Source organism: Oryctolagus cuniculus, chromosome 7, assembly GCF_051225735.1.
Source record: "Oryctolagus cuniculus isolate XC-2025 breed Fujian yellow rabbit chromosome 7, ASM5122573v1, whole genome shotgun sequence".
Classification (NCBI taxonomy): domain Eukaryota; kingdom Metazoa; phylum Chordata; class Mammalia; order Lagomorpha; family Leporidae; genus Oryctolagus; species Oryctolagus cuniculus.
Window position 1 is genome coordinate 29,848,203 of NC_142873.1, and position 20,874 is coordinate 29,869,076.

General features: G+C 38.7%; 1 protein-coding gene across 12 annotated transcripts in view; it reads left to right on the plus strand.

Annotated features, from left to right (window-relative positions):
• The window catches only part of NME7 (NME/NM23 family member 7), a 248,143-nt gene that overhangs the window by 30,196 nt on the left and 197,073 nt on the right, over window positions 1-20,874 (plus strand). For 10 of the 12 annotated variants that reach the window (XM_002715560.6, XM_008264107.5, XM_089299605.1 and 7 more), the window contains exon 2: window positions 20,176-20,283. The exons of the other annotated variants lie outside the window; for them this stretch is intronic. In XM_002715560.6, the coding sequence (XP_002715606.1) occupies window positions 20,176-20,283 (108 nt within the window). The remainder of the gene's footprint in view (window positions 1-20,175; window positions 20,284-20,874) is intronic. 12 annotated transcript variants of the gene reach the window in all.

Below are 20,874 nucleotides of genomic sequence, written 5' to 3' on the forward strand. Positions count from 1 at the left end.
GACAATCCTCCATTCTCTCATTTGTTTTGATGTAAAACCTTATAAATATCTTAGTCAATCTCTGTCTCTCATGGCCATATCTTTCCCCTTTCACTGGCTTATTACTGCTTAAAAAATTTCTCTTTTATCCATTATTTCCTCTTCATTCTTAGTGTCACTCATTTTAGACCTGAATTAAATCATCTGGTTCGTCTTGTAATTTGTCTCCCTGTTTTAGACTCTCTTCCCTTCCATTCATCTGTTTATCCATCCATCTGTCCATCCCTTATATTGGAAATATTTATTGAGTAACTGATTTGCCAGATGTTTTTCCTGATACTGGGAATATTGTGCCTGCTCTCAAGAGTTTACATACATATTAAGATGAGTGTTTTTAAACCATTAATTTCATTATATTTATGTGCGTAAAACATTCACTGATTCAGGAATTCACTACTATTGTGGTTGGCCTCATGGCACAATGGGTTAAGCTGCCAGTTGCCATGCCTTGGTATTCCTGTATTGGAGCACTGGTTTAAGTCCTAGATGCTCCATTTCTGACCCAGCTTCCTGATGATGTGCCAGGTAAGGTAGTGGAAAATAGCCCACGTATTTGGGCTCTGCCACCCATGTGGAAGATCAGAATGGAGTTCCTGGCTCTGGCTCCTGGCTTCAGCCTTGCCAAGCCCTAGCTTTTGTGGCCATTTGGTGAGTAAACTAGCTGATGGAGCAGCTCTTTCTCTGCCTCTCCTTCTCTGTCCCTCTGCCTTTCAAATAAATCTTTTTTAAAAAAGGAATTCACTATTTTTATTTTATTTTTAAAATGTTGATCAGTCTTTCTGTGTTCATTGTAAGCTCCTTTCTCTCAGGTTCCGAGTGTACTCCCAGCTGTGCATTCTTGTGGCTTTCATCATGATGCTCATAGAGAGTGCTCTTCCTCTAAAGCCCATAGCTCTGGATCACACAGCTTGTCTCTGAATGATTTTTGATGTTTCAAATATATTGATCTTTGTTCTTTAGAATGATTGCAAAACACCTGAGAATCAGAATCCAAAATTTGAGAAACACAATATTAGCATATTTTGCTGGCCTCTTGCAAAATTAATTTATTGAAAACAATTTTTAATTTATTAAAAACAAAACAAAACAAAACCTGTTGTTGAATTTTTAGTGATAGAAAGAGAGAGTGAGGTACAGTGTCGCATGGCATTCATTCTCATTCCCTCCCACACACTGGTGTTTGTGAGGGCTGAGTGTGGGTATCCTAGTTGCTATCCCTAAGGAATTGGTCAATTAGGAGCTTAGAAAGTGTAGCATTGTTTATTCCTTGATTGAACTTATGCCGGTTTGAATGCAAAAGTATATTTAACTTGGGTCAAAATAACTTATAAACATGTTAGTAGCAAGCAATGAGCAATCACCTAAATTAGTAAAGTTTTTAAGAAGTGGAAACAAGGGGCTGGCATTGTGGCACAGTGAGTTAAGCCTTCACCTGCAATGCTGACATTCCATATGGGCACTGGTTCTAGTCCCAGTGCTCCACTTCCAATCTAGCTCCCTGCTGATGCAGCCAGTAAAGCAGCAGCAGATGGCCAAAGACCTTGGCCCCTGAACCCACGTGGGTAACCCAGAAGCAGGACTAGGGTCCTGGCTTTGGCCAGGCCCAGCCTTGGCCATTGCAGCCATTTGGAGAGTCAACCAGGGAATGGAAGATTCTCTCTCTCTCTCTCTCTCTCTTTGTGTTTTAATATTTATTTATTTATTTATCTGAAACACAGATTTACAGAGGGGCAGAGGCAGAGAGAGAGAGAGAGAGAGAGACAAAGTCTTCCATCTGCTGGTTCACTCCCCAGATGGCCACAATGGCCATCTGCACTGATCCCAAGCCAAGGCCAGGATCTCCCACACGAATGCAGGGACCCAGGGACTTGGGCCATCTTCTACTGCTTTCCTAGGCCATACCAGAGAGCTGGATCAGAAGTGGAGCAGCTGGAACATGAACCAGTGCCCATATGGGATGCTGGCACTACAGGTGACACATTTACCCACTATGCCACAGCACCAGCCCCTCTCTCTGCCTCTCTGTGATTCTGCCTTTCAAGTAAACAAATAAATCTTTTAAAAAATTAAGTAAAAGTCAAGTGATAAGTTACATGATGAACTTTTTTTATAATCTTGCAACAACAGATCAATTAGGTATATAAAAAATTTACTCAAATATGTTGTGCTAGGTGTTGTTTAAATAGTTTTTGTTAGCAATTCTTATATGATTTTAATATTCAAGTATTGAAGAGATATTGAAGAGTGCCAATTGTGGAAGACACTTTGGGGAATATAAAGATGAATGATATCCTCATTTTGTTCTCAGCAGCTCAAACGATATGTATATGAACAATTACAATTATTCTTCCAAGTGCTCAGATAAAGTGCAAAGGGATTTCAGAGTATTGAAAAATGTCCTTCATCTGGGAGGCTTATGGAGAATTTTATGATGGACATAGACTCTGAATTATGCTTTGATCAGAAGATAGTGAAGATTTGGAGGGAACTCAGGAGAGTTTAGAAGCAGCACTATAAAGAACAAGATGTGAGCATATGGTACATGTTCTTCTTCTAGGTCTGAAGCATATTTAAGGTTTTTTTTAGCAACAGTTCTGATTGAAAAAGAACCATTTATTGGTTTGTTCCTGAGAAAACTAAATAGGCTTGTAATTTATTATCATTTTAGAGTCTATTTGCACTCATCTTTACTCATTGTCCAGAAAAAGCTATCCAGTTCTTCCCAGGATGTTATGATATGAGGACTAATTTCTTGATCCTCCTCTACTTAGCCCCACCCCACCTCAAGTAATAGTATGTACTCGAAAGGCTGTGGTTTTTATTAATTATGATGTTGTGAAGAAGAATCTAAAGATATGCTTTGTCACATATGAAAATCAAAAATTATTCCTAATTTCTACTGGTACTCGTAGTCTGCTCTTACTATTACTACTATTTTTACTTCTCTTTTGCCTACTTGCTCTCCAACAACACTTAACCATTTAATGAACAGGCTTCATGTATACTAAGCTCAGTGTTAAAAAGTTTAACTTATTTAATCCTATTGACAACCTTATAGAGATACTGACAGAAGTAATTTGCCAGAGGTCTGACCACCACCTTGGAACACAATAGGCCTAACTGGAGCTAAAATATGGGCATTTGAACTCTACTCAATAAGTACCCCTATGGCAAGGAGTCCCACCACTTTCCTAAGGAGATGGGTTTTCATTTCAGCAAAATTATATGACATAGATCTCCTTCACCATTTCTTCCTTTTCCTTCTGCTCCCCATCACTTACTGAGTTTTGCTCAATAAATAAATGATTCAAAGATATTTTAGTCAGTGTTAAAATTCAGTTTTTTTAAAATCAGAAGAGTAGGGAGGAAGATGAAAATAGGACCGGAGTAAGATGAACTGTGTAAATAGTTTTAAACTTGCTTGGACCATAAATGTTTCTTTATGTATAAATAATAAACCAAAGTACAGTGGACTCTGTTTGCTGCTGTACAGTCACAAAGACTAGTATTTTGAAAGTAGAGCCAAAATATCCTAGTTCCTATGTTCTACAAAATTTTCAATGACAATAATAAGAAAGTTTTTCAAATTTGTGTTGACTTGTTAAAGATGATTCAACTGTGACATGGCTTAAGAAGGTTCAGCTTTTCTCTATTACGCTCCAGATGTGTGGAGGGTGGTGTCTGGGGAGGAGCCCAACTGAATATTCAGAAGTGGGCAGTTTGGGTTCGAGCTTGAGCACCACACACCTCTTTGCTTTTTAAGAAATATTAAAAGTCATGGTGTTAGATATATGATGAGAGTCAGAATGCCCCCACCATGGTGATTTTATTATAGTAACATTATGATGACCTAACAGTCATTGGGAGGGGCCTGCGCTGTGGTGTAGTTGGCTAAGCCTCCTCTGCCTGCCGTGCGGGTATCCCATATGGGTGTCAATTGTGTCCCGGCTGCTCCTCTTCTGATCCTTATGGCCTGGGAAAGCAGTGGAAGATGGCCCAAGTTCTTGAGCCCCTGTACCTTCATGGGAGACCTGGAAGAACCTTGCTCCTGACTTCAGATTGGCCAAACCGCAGCCATTTGAGGAGTGAACCAGTGGATGGAAGACCTTTCTCTGTCTTTCCCTCTCTGTCTGTAACTCTACTTTTCAAATAAATAAATAAATAAATACTTTTAAAAAATGGGGTGTCATTGGGAGACACATTCTATAGCCATGTTGGGTATATCAGCTCCTGCTGGTTCCAGTTTTGCAACATGTGGAACCTGGTTTTCTGCTTCTTGGAAAGCAGCATGGATTGCAGGTTCATGGGAGGTGGGCCTGCGTAGTGCACAGAATGAGAGGCTTCGGCTCTGTGCAGATAGGGAAGGGAAGTCTAGATAAAGCACAGAAGGACTTGTCATGTTGTCCAGGCTAGGCTGTCATGTGTGCCTTCAGCAGCTGTCCTACAGTAGTGAATTTCCTGGGGCTGTCAATCAATGACCTGTGGGGGTTGGCAAGGAGCCATCCAGTAGTTTGGTTGGAACTGTCAGTCACCAACTCCAGGTGTTTTGTAGGCAGGCAAGGAGCTCTCCAGCTGCAGTTTGGCTGGAGCTATCAGACCTCATGTCCTCTCCCTAACTACTTATATTCCCTGAACAATAGCACTGTAAGCTATTTTCTTATAAGTTCATATTTTTAAGTGAGAAATCCAATGATTTTCTGTTCAAGAAGATACAGAATCATATTTTCCTCTTCCCTTTGGGTCACTGTCTTAATCTGTTTGGGCTGCAATAATAAATACCATAAACTGGGTAATTCATAAGCAGCAGAAATTTATTTCTCACGGTTCTGGAGGCCTTGGAGTCTAAGATCAAGGTGCCAGTAGATTCAGTGTCTGGTGAGAGCCCATCTTCTGTTCTGTAGCTGTTGCTTTCTATCAGAGTCCTCACATGGTGGAAAGTACTAGGTAGGTCCCTGGGACCTCTTTTATAAGAATAGTAGCCTATTTTTAATTCAGCACATTTGGTTTAGTTGCTTGGTTCCACTAGAGACAATTGTGCTTTTTGTGTAGGCAGGCAGAGATTGGGTGGGTGGACCTGAGTGTGAAGGAGAGGCTTTGGAGGGTGGTGGTGGTGGTAATGCAATGTTTTTCAAAGGCTCTCGACCTTATTTGTAGCTCACAAAGTTGGTTTAGTGTGATTCCATTAGTATTGTTGAAAAACAGAATAAACTATAATAGAAAATACCCTAAAACAGAACACATAGTAAGGAGACAGGTTACTATGAGAAATTCTTCTGTTTTATATTTACAGTAGAGATGCAGTCATTGGGTCATGATGTAAAGTTATTATTATAATAGTCAATTAGGCACCATTATAATGAACTATTAAACGTATGGAAAAGAAATCATATAACAAGTAACTGCTTCTAAATTTTTTGTGTGTGTGATTTTAAAACATATTTAATAATACAAATCTCTTTACAGTTCATTTTATTTGTTTTAAAGATTTATTTATTTATTTGAAAGTTAGAGTTACACACAGAGAGAAGGAGAGGCAGAAAGAAAGAGAGTGAGAGAGGGAGGTCTTCCATCTGCTGGCTCACTCCCTAGTTTGCCAAAACCAATCCAAAGCCAGGAGCTTCCTCTGGGTCCAGGGCCCAAGGACTTGGGTCATCCTTCACTGCTTTTCCAGGCCACAACAGAGAGCTGGATTGGAAATGGAGCAGCTGGGACTTGAACCAGTGCTTATATGGGATGCCAGCACAGCAGGCAGCGGCTTCACCTGCTACGCCACAGCGCCTGCCCCTTCATAGTTCATTTTAAACTTATTCAGCTGTCTTTGTTGGCTATGTAAACATTTTCAATTCCAATCTCCTCCTCTGAGCTCTATATGTATTTTGTATATAAACAGTTCCTACTATTTCTATCTTAACAATGACTCTTTACAGTTCTATAATGATAAAATATGTAAATAGCAGCCATTTAAATTTTTCACAGTTTCAGAAACTAGAAATCTGTTACTGTGTTTCAGATATGAAATAAATAATGGGGATGTAATATCATTAAATTTTTTTTTTAACAAAAGAAATTAATTTCAGTGCTGGTGCGGTGGCGTGCGGGTAAAGCCGCTGCCTGTGGTGCAGGCATCCCATATGGATGCTGGTTCGAGTCCTGGCTTTTCCACTTTCCATCCAGCTCTCTGCTATGGCCTGGGAAAGCAGTGGAAGATGGTCCAAGTCCTTGGGCCCCTATATCCATGTAGGAGACCTAGAAGAAGATCCTGCATCCTGGCTTTGGATTGGCCCAGCTCCAGCCTTTACGGCCATCTGGGGAGTGACCCAGTGGATGGAAGACTTCTCTTTCTCACTGCCTCTCCCTGTTTGTAACTCTGCTTTTCAAATAAATAAATCTTTTAAAAAAATGCATTTCTTTCAAAAACCAAAGCTGCTTGGGATAGTCATTTCCTCAGTTATCATGTTGGGGTGGAATAATCCAAAATTTTGCTTTTAGAGATGTGTTCCTATTAGTGCTATAACATATGACTCTATAATCAACAGTAATTTCCCTTCAAAAAAAGATGAAATAGATGAAATATAGACATTTCCAAACATATGCTGTGTTTTTAACCCATACTACCGCACTATATTACTCTTGCCACTGCATTTTTCCCCTATTTTTCTATATTCCTTTCTGTTTTGTGAACTGATTTTTATTCCCTATGCCTATATTTTTGTGTTGACTCTGGGTGACTTCTCTTCCTTGGACTCCTACAGTACATCTTAAACATTGCTGCCAGAAACATTCAGAGTTCTCTAGTAATCTGGTTGGAGCTAGTTTTCCCAGGCTTGAGGCCAACCTGACTTGCCTTTGTTAGTGACCCCCTCTGACTGCTTATCTCTGTATTTTGGCTGAAGTGTACTTTACAGATAGGCTGTTTTCCTCATCATTTTGCATTTCCATTGCTCTTTTAGCTGATCAAAACTCATGATTCTGATTTTTTTTTTCTTGACTCAGTACATTTGTTTTCAGGAAACAAACATTGATTTTTTGATTAGATGTTTGATTTGTGTATTATCTAACAATTAACCTCTCTGAACTCTGATTTCCTGTTCCTGAAAATTGGGGAAGCACTTCCGTTACGGGTTTGTTGTGAGGATTAACCCAGACATTTATTAAATATGCCTAACATACTGTTAGCTTATCTCCCTTTCCCTCCAACCTGTTTAATATTTGATTCTAACTGTTGTGAGCAGTGAATAAGATTTGGAAAGGTTAATTAAAACAGTAGCAGTTTAGAGAATACTACAGGAGTTCTAAGTATAAAAAAATCAAAAATAAGCAGTCAATCCTCCTGATTCATGGAAGATAATCATAGTAGGTACCCTAGAAAAATAAGCCAGTAATGGCATCACTTGCCTGCCTTCCTTTCTTCTTGCCTTTTCTAATGTCTTAATACATTCAAAGTGTTTGATCCTTAAAGATGATGGTATTTCTGTCAATGTGTGGTCTCTGGAAGAGGATAAAGGACTTTCACATAAAGAGATTCCATCATGTTGGAACAATTTATTATCAAAACTCCTTTTTAGAAACTTTTCAATTTATTAGTGAAAAGTAGTAAAGGTAATTTTATACTATTCTCATGTATTATTCAGAAGTATTCATCTTCACTTAACATGCACACAGATGCATATATACCCAAACTCATCCTTCACCTAAAGTGCTTATGAATTAGGGGGAGTACTTTCTTCCATATTAATATTTTATTTTGTTTCTTCTGAATTTATAATTAATGTGAGGTTAGATAATGAGTATGATTTGCAATTTTCCTGTCCTCTCTGAGGCTTGTTACTATCAAAAATAAAAAAAATACTTTAAAAGATTCCTTAAGTAGGCATTTTATTTCACTTGTGAGCTATTAAATGGAGAGTTGGATGATTTATTGAAAAATTTTTTTCTGTACTTCAGTTCTGATAGCCAAGAGGGCTTGGACTAAAATGCTTTCTTATCTGTGTATTTATCCTTTTAAATAAAATATAAAACATTTATGTTTGCCTTAGGTAGGTTTTTCCAATTTTATGCTTACTTCCTAAACATTCATATATGAAGGGGGTTGAAAACTTTTATGGAAAAATAGAATTGAAAGGTAATGCGGTTGTTGAATGCCACTTGTGCATAGATCCTAAGATTCCTGCTTGGATCTGGAAACCTAGCCACATAATTAATTTTTATTTATTTATTTATTTATTTATTTTTTGACAGGCAGAGTGGATAGTGAGAGAGAGAGACAGAGAGAAAGGTCTTCCTTTGCCGTTGGTTCACCCTCCAATGGCCGCCGCGGCCGGCGCGCTGCGGCCGGCGCACCGCGCTGATCTGATGGCAGGAGCCAGGAGCCAGGTGCTTTTCCTGGTCTCCCATGGGGTGCAGGGCCCAAGCACCTGGGCCATCCTCCACTGCACTCCCTGGCCACAGCAGAGAGCTGGCCTGGAAGAGGGGCAACCGGGACAGAATCCGGCACCCCAACCAGGACTAGAACCTGGTGTGCCGGCGCCGCTAGGTGGAGGATTAGCCTAGTGAGCCACAGCGCCGGCTCACATAATTAATTTTGCTTCTTAACATAGCTAAATGATTAGTTAAGGTACCTGCTCTTTTGGACTTAGAGGTTGTTAATAAGTATAATGTCTAATGTAGCATTAAATATTATGTTAACTATAAGGATATGAACACATTGTTATTATTTTTCATAACATCTTTGGTTTCTGTTCCACTTCAAAGCACAACATGTGTCACATCTACAATTTGCAATAGGAATTTCATGTTCATTAATGTCATTTATGATATTTTTAGGGATACTTTTCTGTTGAAACGTTTGAATCATAAAACTAATGACTAATGTATAACTGATGGTATTATAAAATTTGTAAAGAAAATTGTTACTTGGTTCATTTTGTAAAAACAAATAAAAAACAAACAAAAACAAAAAAACAGACTCATACTGTCTGAACTCTTCCAAAAGGCAAGAGTTTGTACTCTGATTTTCCATGTCCTTTACAAAAAAATTTGCTTGCTATTACAGAAGTTACTGTTATGTTTAACACTCTTAATTTATAATTTTAGTCACATTTCTTTTCTGTCAATCACAAACTTCTTTTTCCTCCATGTGGATTCTTTCTGCAAAGACCTTTAGAAAACTATTTATCTAGGATTATTTGCAACTGAGGCTATGGCATCACAACTCGGGATAGCTTTTCCTATACTCAAGAAAGAGACTAGTGAAGGAGATCATGTGTGCCATGTGACTCTAAAGTCACAAAGGGACCTATAAGCAAGCTTGCAACGTCACAGCTTTGGAGGATTTAGGCAATAGAAATCCTAAGTGCCTCATGTATGCTAAATCCTTTAATCTCCCCAACTACTTTTTGAGAAAATATTGTCACTCTTCCCATTTTACAAATGGGAAAACTGAAGCTTAGAAATGTTAAGTATCTTGGGCCGGCGCCATGGCTCACTTGGTTAACTGCTGTGCCAGTGTCCCATATGGTCTACTTCCTAGACATCATAAATAGATTAAGTTTTCATGCTCTTGATACCATCAATTTATGACTTTCGAGATTAGAGTGTGCATTCATGAACCGTACTCTGTGCAAATCAGCAGTTAATTTCCTGCCTTCTCAAAACTGATGTCCTTCTCACACCCAGTGTCTAGTCATTCCACTTTCTATAGTCCCAAAGTCGTAGCTTGGTCTGACATTAATTTGAAAGTCCAAAGTCGCATTTGAGACTCATGGCGAACTTCAGCTTTGAGCCCATAAAAATCCAAGTTACAAACTTCCAAGATATAATGAAGGGACAGGCAAAAAGTATACATTTCCATTCCATGGAGAAGACAGGGAAATGGAAAGGAGGAATAATCAGGCCCAAGCAAGACTGAAACCCAGCACAGCAAACATGAAATCCTAAAGTTCCATGTCCAGCCTCCTGGACATACAGTGGAAAGTGAGCTTCCAAGGGCTTGGGCAGTCCCACTCATAAGACTCTCAGTAGGCCGGCGCTGCGGCTCACTAGGCTAATCCTCCATTTTGCGGCGCCGGCACACCTGGTTCTAGTCCCGGTTGGGGCGCTGGATTCTGTCCCAATTGCCCCTCTTCCAGGCCAGCTCTCTGCTATGACCCGGGAAGGCAGTGGAGGACGGCCCAAGTACTTGGGCCCTGCACCCCATGGGAGACCAGGATAAGTACCTGGCTCCTGCCATCGGATCAGCGTGGTGCGCCGGCGGCAGCGCGTCAGCCGCGGCAGCCATTGGAGGGTGAACCAACAGCAAAGGAAGACCTTTCTCTCTGTCTCTCTCTCTCTCTCACTATCCACTCTGCCTGTCAAAAAAAAAAAAAAAAAGACTTCCGGTTACAATCATGCTTCAGTTATCACAGGTAGGAGTCTCATCTCTTCAGTTCCACTGGACATTGGCCTGGTAAGAATTCAGCTCTGATCTCCAACCCTCTTGTGAGAGCCACCTTCTGAGGGCATACCTCCAGTGACCTAAGGATTTCTCACTTAGGACCATAATTGGATTATGTTTCCACTCTCTTAATACCATTAACTTAAGAGTTAGAGGTTAAAACATCTGCATGAGTTCATAAACCCTATCCTAGTCAACCCATAGGAGGTGTTCACCACATTTACTCATCCAGTTCACTTAGTTAATGAATGTCTCCAATGTTGTAAACCTTAATAATTTAATTGTGAGCAGAAAATGAACTTGGTTGCTTGTACTCATAGACATTATAGTGTAATCATGAGGCATTTATCAACCATAACCAAAAATATAATCACAAGTGTACAATTAATGGCAAATGGTGGTGAAGATTACACATTAAATATTATTATCATAGCTCATAACAGATAACTTGACCAAGTAGTAAGTGTAGATTTCTCCGAGGAATGATATTTGAATTAAGACAGAAGGATAAATAGAAATTAACTAGGGTAAAACAGAAGAGGAGAACGAGACTTTGGCAAAATCGTTAGGTGCTAAGGGCAACATCTTCCAGGAACCCAAAGAAAGCCATTAAATTGGGTACAGCAGGACCTGTTAAAAATAAGACAAAGCTGGAGTGCTATAGAGAACAGCTCATGTGAGATTTTGAGAACTATGTTAAGGATGTTACCCTCTATCTTAAGAGCTGTGAGAATTTTTAAGTGAGGGATTGGGATGTGGTAGTAGGATCAGATCTGGATTTTAAATAGTATCAATTGAGGTGCATTGTGAATTGGAGAAGGGCCAGATAGCTGCAAGGAGAGCAATTAGAAAACTAATGCAATAGTCCAGCAGACAAATATGCCAGTTTACTCTAGGGTTGGTATTAGTGAAGATGGAAAGAAGTGAAAGGATTTGAGAAATACTTTGAAGGTAAAATTGAAAGGACTTTGGAAAGTATGAGATGCAGAAAATAAGAGAGAAATATTCAGGATGATTCTTAGGTCTCTGCCATGAATAGCTGAGTAGATGGAGGTATTATTTACTGAGATATTACCTATTGTGGAAGGGGACCAGGTCTAGGGAATGGAAATCAGGAAACTCAGAGCTGAATCAGGATTGTAAATCATTGTAATTAGCATTGTAAGTCTTTGTGTATAGTTGGTGATTGATGCCATGGATTAAAAGCCACCTGGGTGGAAAGCATAGAGAGAAAAGGGAACACTGGTATGCTGGTAAATATAGGTCATCATCTGGAACCTATTGGTATGTAGAGAGATTCTGTCTGATTTGTGTAATCTGCTGACTTCTATTCTGGAAGCTAATGTGGCTGTTTGCAAGTTAACAACTACATTAAAAAAAATCCTGAAAATTGAGTAATTACCTCGAGCAAGCCAATATGAACCACCTCAAGCAATGGAAAAAAACCCAGAACCAACTCTATAGTGATGCCAACGTTTAATGGCCAATTAGATGAAGATGAGCCTGAATATATGACAGAGAAGGAATAACCATAAAAGAAGCAATAGAAGAAAGCATGAAATCAAAGAACCAAAAAGAAAAGTGTTTCAAGGAGGAGGAGATTAATCATGGTGTCAGATACTTCTGAGGTCAAGTGAGATGAGACCTAAAAATGTGGAGGTTACTGTTCATTATAGGAACCCTATTTCAGGGGGAGTAGAAGTACAAGTTTTAAATAGATTGGGAATGGTAGTATTGATGGAAACATTAGACAGATAGATGTGAGATGAATTGATGAGATAATATACACAGATAATTCTAAAATTTTATAGTTGTGGACAGTAAAAAGGTGGAGGCTAAAGGAGTATATGCAAAGAGGGAATTTTTTTTAAAGATTTATTTGTTTATTTGAGAGACAGGGTTCCAGACAGAGAGAGGGACAGAGAGAGAGGTCTTCCATCTGCTGGTTCACTCCTCAAATGGCTGCAGTGGCCAGGGCCAGTCTGCAGGAGCTAGGAGCTTTTTCTGAGTCTCATGTGGATGCAGGGGCCCAGGGACTTGGACCATCTTCCACTGCTTTTCCAGGCACAATAGCAGGGAGCTGGATTGGAAATGGTGCAGCCAGGTTTCAAACCATTGTCCATATAGGAGGATGCCGGCGCTGCAGGTGGCGGCGGATTTACCCACTACACCACAATGCTGACCCCTGCATATGACTTGTAAAGTTTACCTGTTTCACGAAAGAGCATTATCATTTATGTTGCTTTAAAAAATAAAAAAGCAGTTGAGAGAAGGGAAAATATTTTCAAAATAGATGGAAGAAACTTACCTATATAATCAGTATGTGCATAGTACAATATGACTGTTTTTAAAAATGACTATCAGGAGATGACTCATCAGAATGTCACTTGAATAGGCAACCATTTTCATATGTTACATTTTAAAATGACATTTTTCCTTTTTAGAAGTTGTAACAAAGTTTCAAAAAACAATCTGAAGTTTTTCTACATTTAAGTAGCATACCATCAAAGGCAAATCAAAAAAAAAATTATAAAGTGCCTTACAGTACATTCTGATGGATGGTTATATAAACAGTATGGAATGAATTTTGAATAAGATGAGAGACAGTGAAGTGAGCTGTCTTAACTGAGCCAATTGTGACAAAGTAGAACACTGATCTAGAGCCAGAAGATCTAAGTTCTCCTTAGAAATCAATAATAAAGTGGTTTCCTATGGTGTTTTTGTCAAAAAAAGTAGTTCTATGATTGTTTGACTGTCCCCCTTTCTAGACCATAAGATCAGTGAAGACCAGCGTGAAGTTTGTTTCTACTCACCTTTGTCCTTTGTGGATTCATCTGTAGTACTTAGCATGGTAACTAATGCTCCATCTGTTGAATCAATGAATAGGCATCAGATAGTATATAAAAATCTAATGGTCTTGCCTTATCCTTATCAACATGCAATTAGTGAGGCCTGTACTACACTTATATATAAAGATGTAATTAGATTTGGACAAGTCAGTTTGGACATCTGTAAGCATTTTATTAATTCAAAGAATATTAAAATATGCTGTATAAACTACAGACATGAGATTTAATACTCTATTATTTAGTTCTTCAAGTGAATGCTGACTCATAGAACTCTGTTTCTCATAAAACTCAAGTTCTAACTTTTAATCTTACAGAAATGGAGCTTACAGAGATCATCTCACTCTGAAATTCAGATCTTTAGTTTTGCTTATATATTTCTGATCATTAATCATGATGATTTATTAACAATATTAAAAGTTCTATCTTTTGCTTATTATTGAATGCTATTTATTTTGTTTCCAACACAGATACTTATGTTTTCTGTTACACTTTGGGTATCACACCATTTCACAAATTTAATCATATAAATTTTTATAACAGTTTGTAATAGGCATGATATTTTTCATTCTCCACATGAGGACACTGAGCACACATAATTTTGGAGTTTATTGATTGTAGTTTGTTTATTCCAGGACTGGGCTTTGTATATATCACATGTTTTTATTTTCGCTAATGTTTAACTAAAAGTTGAACCTGAGTTTAATATAACATAGAGAAGAGCCTGCGCCACGGCTCAATAGGCTAATCCTCTGCCTGCGGTGCCGGCACCCCAGGTTCTAGTCCCAGTTGGGGCGCCGAATTCTGTCCTGGTTGCTCCTCTTCCAGTCCAGCTCTCTGCTGTAGCCCAGGAGTGCAGTGGAGGATGGCCCAGGTCCTTGGACCCTGCACCCGCATGGGAGACCAGGAGGAAGCACCTGGCTCCTGGCTTCGGATCAGCGCAGTGCGCCAGTAGTGGCCACTTGAGGGGAGAACCAATGGAAAAAGGAAGACCTTTCTCTCTGTCTCTCTCTGTCTAACTCTGCCTGTCAAAAATAAAAAATAACATACAGACACTCAAATATGCAACTCTGCTTTATATAAGAGGCTTGTATAAAAGCCTTTTTTTCTAAAAAATATAAATGGTTATTCTTTACTGTAATGCCCAAACATGGTTATAGATTTGTTCTCAGTGGGTTTACTGCTTCCTTTGCGGGTCTGTACTGTTCTAGAGGATTCTCCTCTCTGACTTTGTTATGTGAATTTGTCTTCTGTTATTTTTTCTGCATTCAGTTGCTACTTAAGAATGTAATTTGATCTGGGACTCTTCCTCTTTTCCTCCTCTATTTTCAGTCTATAGAAAGAGAGAAGTTTAGGGTAAGTTTTGTATGAAACAAACACTAAGAATAAATCTAAATGTCTTGTTTCCAAACCAAAATTTCTGCCATTTAAAATATTTTAAAATGAAATTAACATTTTTTCTTTATAAGTTTTATACTTACACAACATCTAGAAAATATAGAAAAGTAGGAAGATTAAGATTTAGTGTAATTTTTCATATTCCTTTTGCTTTTTAATCATATAGTTAATATATTATTGTTTAAATTTATTTTCCTGGGCTCTTTTTTGATTTTATAAGCAAATAATAACTCTGGAGAACAGATTTACAAGCAGTGTAAAGGAGAAAATAATCTACAGAATTCTGCCACCCCACATTCCACTGTTGTTTAAATCTAGGTATATTTCCTCACCATTCATGCAATACTCTTTTTTCTTTGCTTTTTATCTGTATATTCTGTTTTTAAAGGATGGTTAATGGAAGAGCATTTCAAAGGTTCTATGTGAAATGTGATATGAAGAAAGGTATACTGATTCTTTGTTAGATATTTAATTAGTCTTTATTAAAGAGACTCTGGGTTGAATTTTTCAATGTATTTAAAATAACAAATAAAATTTAAGTTGAACAATCTAGTCCTTTTTGACATTAAACAAAAAAAGGGCTAACAAACACACAATTGGGTAAAACAGTTCAGAAAGGTGTAAATTGAGAAGTTCTCTCTCTCTAGTTTTCCCCCTTACATACTGTAAACTTCCCAGTTACAACTACTTTTGACCTGTTTTTGGATGTCCTTCTAAAAAGTAGTTCTGAGGATTTTAAACTGAATATTAAAAACTTGGGCCATTATCAGTCAAGTTCTTTGGCAATCAGTGTGTTGTTATATGCTGACTTTTTGTTAGGATTAATAATACTTTGTTTATAGCTTCTCTACTCTGTATCAAATTGAGCCATTGTTTATGTAATCATTGAGATGTTGTTCTTTATCATATACCAATTTGCAAACCACTGTGTATTTTGCTATACTTTAGAGGACTTCAGTTCATGAAAACGTCCATTTCATTCTACTGATTCTCATTGTCATCTCTCAGCTGTAGTGTTAATAGCTGCTAAAAACATTAAAAAGATTTGTTGAGCACATTAGTTATAACTTATAAGATGTTATTAAATGTGAGAGATCAATTATTTTATTATGCATAAATTTAACATGTTCAAAAGAGGAAGAATGATTTGACTTTTTAAGAAACAGTTTCTTTTCAATGAAGGGTAATCTTTAAATGCTCTCTATAAAGTAGTTCTGACAAAAGCTGAGAGCTTCATTGAAGAGTGAATGAATGACTATACTTGTAATCATCAAGTAGTGCCATCCTTATCAAAACATCTTTAGCAAAAAAAAAAATGGAGATGTCCATATATACTACTGAAGTTTTAGTTTCTCCATGTTGAGTATAGTTTACAGTTTTAGCTCAGGCATTAATTATCTCTGTGACCTAATGCTAGTCATTTGTGTTCTCCTGAATTCAGTTTCTTTATCTACAAGTTGAGGGATTTGAACAAAATGATACTAGCCCCTGCATCACTTCAAAATAAAAAGAGGAATCAAGATATTTTCTGGGTTGGCTCAACAAAGTTGAAAAGTAAATTTTTTTTATTTCAAATTAAAAAATATTGTTTTGGTCTGAAAATGTGGGTGTCCCTATGCATATGTGTAGTCAGGCAGGTAGTTGAAAGGCTGTCTTGGTCCATTTTCTGCTTCTGGAAGAAATTACATGAGGGGCTGGCGCTGTGGCTCAGTGGTTTAAGGCCCTGGCCTGCAGTGCCACCATCCTGTACGGGCGCTAGTTCAGGTCCTGGCTGCTCCACTTCTGATCCAGCTCTCTGCTATTCTGGGAAAGCAGTAGAGGATGGCCTAAGACCTTGGGCCCCTGCACCCACGTAGTAGACCTGGAGGAAGCTCCTGGCTCCTGGCTTCGGACCGGCTCAGCTCTGGCCATTGTGATCATCTGGGGAGTGAATCGATGGATGGAGGATCTCTCTCTCTCGCGCTCTCTCTCTCTCTCTCTGGCTGTACCTCTCCTGTAACTTTATCTTTCAAGTAAATAAAAATGGGTCTTTGAAAAAAAAAGATATTACATGAGATTGGGTAACTTATACATAAAACTTTATTTGCCTACTGGTTCTAGAGACGGAGAGGTCCAGAAGCATGTCTCTGGTATCTTGGGAGAACATTGTTGCATATTCTATGGCATAGAGGCAAGGGAACACATGCAAGAAAGCTAACTTTTAAAATAATGCACTCTGTGATCTTCTGTATATTAGGATAATTAAAAATGAATCTTGCCGGCGCCGCGGCTCAATAGGCTAATCCTCCGCCTGCAGTGCCGGCATACCGGGTCTAGTTCCAGTCGGGGCGCCGGATCCTGTCCCGGTTGCCCCTCTTCCAGGCCAGCTCTCTGCTGTGGCCCAGGAGTGCAGTGGAGGATGGCCCAAGTGCTTGGGCCCTGCACCCTCATGGGAGACCAGGACAGGCACCTGGCTCCTGGCTTCGGATTGGCGGGATGTGCCGGCCGCAGCACACCGGCTATGGCAGCCATCGGGGGCTGAACCAACAGCAAAAGGAAGACCTTTCTCTCTCTCTCTCTCTCACTGTCCACTCTGCCTGTCAAAAAAATTTTTAAAAAAATAAATCTTGATGAGGAATGGTATGGGAGCGGGAGTAAGAGGTGGGATGGTTTGGGAGTGGGAGGGTGGGTGTGGGGGGAGGAGCCACTGTGATCCAAAAGTTGTATTTATGAAATTTATATTTATTAAATAAAAACTTTCTATAAAAATAAGTTAAATAAATAAAATAATGCACTCTGGTAATAACTAACTCATTCCTACAGTACCCCAAACCAGCATGAATCCCATCAATGAGAGCAGTACCTGCTAATCTAATCACCACTTAAAGGTCCAGCTTCTTAATACTATTATAATGGCAATTAAATTTCAATTTTGGAAGGGATTTTTAAATCATTGCAAAGTATAGCCTCAAATAGGACCTTTTGTGCCACATCCAGATGTATCCCTGTCACATCTCTAGATATATCTCTTGACATTAGGAATAACCCAAATTGCAAAGGTAAATCAGGATGTTAATTTCAAACAAGTGTGAATAGGAATTGTACTTGAAGTAATAAAGCTTTTTACACAGAAGAAGAAGAATTGACTTGGGAGTTCATTTCTTCAAATAACAGAAATTCTGTTATTGGCCTTTTCTTTTTTAAGATTAACTTTATTTACTTGAAAGGCACAGTTACAGAGAGAGGAGAGACAGACATACTGAGAGAGAGAGATCTTCCGTCTGCTGGTTCACTTCCGAAATGGTGGAAGCCAGGAGCCTGGAGCTTCTTCCGGGTCTCCCACAGGGAAATTGAAAAGAAAGGGGGAAATAGTACTTTAGTATGATCAAGGACTAAGCACCAGTGAACAGAAAACTTGTTTCAGACTTTGTAAGGACTGTTTTGCCCCTGCTTCTAGAGTGTAGTTAAGACTCCAGGAGTCACTACATAAAGATAAGGGTATTTACCGGAGGTCTGCACTTTGGTGAGTTTGGATTCTCGTTTCTTTCTCACGCACTCTATGAGACTAGCAGAAGTTCCACTGAAACTTCTAAGACTCCATTCTCTCCGGAATTTTTGCTTCCCAAGTCTTGGATATTTTCAAAGTCTAAACTTGAATTTAAGTTTCCCTACCCCTTGACTTCTCTGTCTCATGGTAGGCTTCCTTTGTGGGCTTCTTAGGCTATTAGAAGTCTCTTGCCCATTTTGACTTGAGATTCAACTCATGTCCTCAGGTTTACAGTAACTCAAAGAATGTTAAGCTCACCTCAGTGAGCTGGTGTGTCATCATTTATTCCATTTTATTTATTTTAGTGAAGGCAATATTGCAGTTATGCATTTGAATGAATATTTTACTGTGGATAGTGAAAAGTTTAATAAGTTACAGATTTTTCATTAAAAGGAAAGTACAATACTAGCATGCACATTGAACCCTAAACTCGAAATACTGGATTTTAAGACTCAAAATGAAAAACTACATGAAGAAAGGCATTTACAAAACTCAATAATGTTTCTCATTTTACATTTATTTTCTCTTGTCTAACAAGCCTTTTCGGATGACTGCAAGTAAAATAAAATAGTGTCTTAAAAGTCATTCACTTATATTTGTTTATGAATATAATCAAAACACAGCTAGATGTATAATTTCTGCCACTATAGATTATGAATCAGTTACTAACATAGAAGTGAACCCAGCTGCATACTCTAACCAGAGTGTTAGATGGCAAGTCAAGAATTAGCAACAAAATTTCTGGATTCCTTTCTTCCTTATGCCTTCATTTTCTTATTAGAAAGAATTACCTTTGAGGCTGGGATGGAGATATATATATATATATATATATACACATATATATATATATATATCAATGGAAGGTCCTGTGTAATTGTCAAGGAAAAAGGACTAATATTTTGAATTTTTTTATTTATTTGAAAGATAGAAAGAGATAGAGATAATCTTCTATCTGCTGGTTCACTGCCCAAATGCCCACACAGCTGGAACTGGGCCAAGCTGACATCAGGAGCTGGGTGCTCAGTCTGAGTCTCCCACATGGGAGGGACCAAATTACTTAAGTCGTTAACTGCTGTCTACCAGGATGCACAATAGCAGGAAGCTAGAATCTCAAGTGAGCCCAGACACAAACCCATGCACACCAATACTGTGTGCTTTCCAATTGTTGTCTTAACTGCTATGCCAAATGCCCAACCCAAGGGCTAATTTTTGATTTTTCTTTTGTTATTTGGAAACCCTAAGAATTTACTTCTCAAACCTCCAACAACCTGAAACAGGAACCCGGGCCCTAGCTGCTGTGCTCTGAAACCCATTGCTGCTTTTGTGCTTAAGACCTATTTCCCAAGGCTGTTCCTAGCCAGCGACTGAAGCCTACGCACCCTCTCAACCCCTGGAAGTCAAAGCACTCCCTCGTGAACTTGTTGAACCTTCCTTAGACTGTACAGCAATCAGGCATGACTCCACTTAACCTTCCTTGCCTCTGTTCCCCGCTGAGGATTAGAGTTGCACTGTGGTCTGTCAGCTTTCCCAGTTTTCCCTGGCTCTCTCCCCATTTTCTCTTACCAGAATCTCCCTTAATGAAACTGTTGCTTATTTGGCATCTGTTCTCAAATGCTCGAAACTAACATTCTCCTACTTTTTCTACAGCTAGATAGTGTCATACGAAATTTCTAAGGAGAAAAAGATGATTGCTATAACTTTACTGACAATATTCTTGTAGTACTAGATTTTTAAGATTAGGAGAGATAAAACTTCATGAAAATCTGCAGTTTTTCAGAATTTTTTTCTCATATTAGTTTATACTGATATTCTTGCTGTCAGAAGGTAGTAGTAGATCTATTTGTTGCATATATTTTGGTAGACCTTGCTTTCCTTTTACGTGATTTATTCAGGAGTATTTATTAGTGTTAAAATAATACTGTTTTTCTTTACAGAGTTACAGTGAAAGATTCGTTTTCATTGTGGAGTGGTATGATCCAAATGCTTCACTTCTTCGGCGCTATGAGCTTTTGTTTTACCCAGGGGATGGATCTGTTGAAATGGTAAATGCACCTTTTTTTTTTTTTATGTGAAAGCTAGCAAAGGGGAGGCAGGTGGGATAGAGAAAGTTTTTTTTTTTTTTTATGCAGTTACTTTTTTTAAGATTTATTTATTTATTTGAAAGTCAGAATTAGACAGAGAGAGAAGGAGAGGCAGAGAGAGAGAGGTCTTCGACCATGTACTGGTTTACTCTCAACTGGCCGCAATGGCCATAGATGGGCTGATCTGAAGCCAGGAGCCAGGAGCTTCTTCTGGGTCTCTCACGTGGGTGCAGGGGCTCAAGGACTTGGGCCATCTTCTACTGCTTTCCCAGGCCATAGCAGAGAGCTGGATTGGAAATGGAACAGCCGGGACTCGAACCAGCATCCATATAGGATGCCAGCACTGCAGGCGGCAGTTTTACATGTCACTCCACAGCGCCAGCCCCTGCAGACTATAATATATATATATATGTTTGTGTTTATTTTATTGTTTTTGTATATTCATTATAGTACCATACAGGAATATAACTGTGCCTTTATTTTTAATGTCAAAAATAAGAATTTTTCTTAGAAAACTGAACTGGGATTATTCATGTTTTGGATTAAGCAATA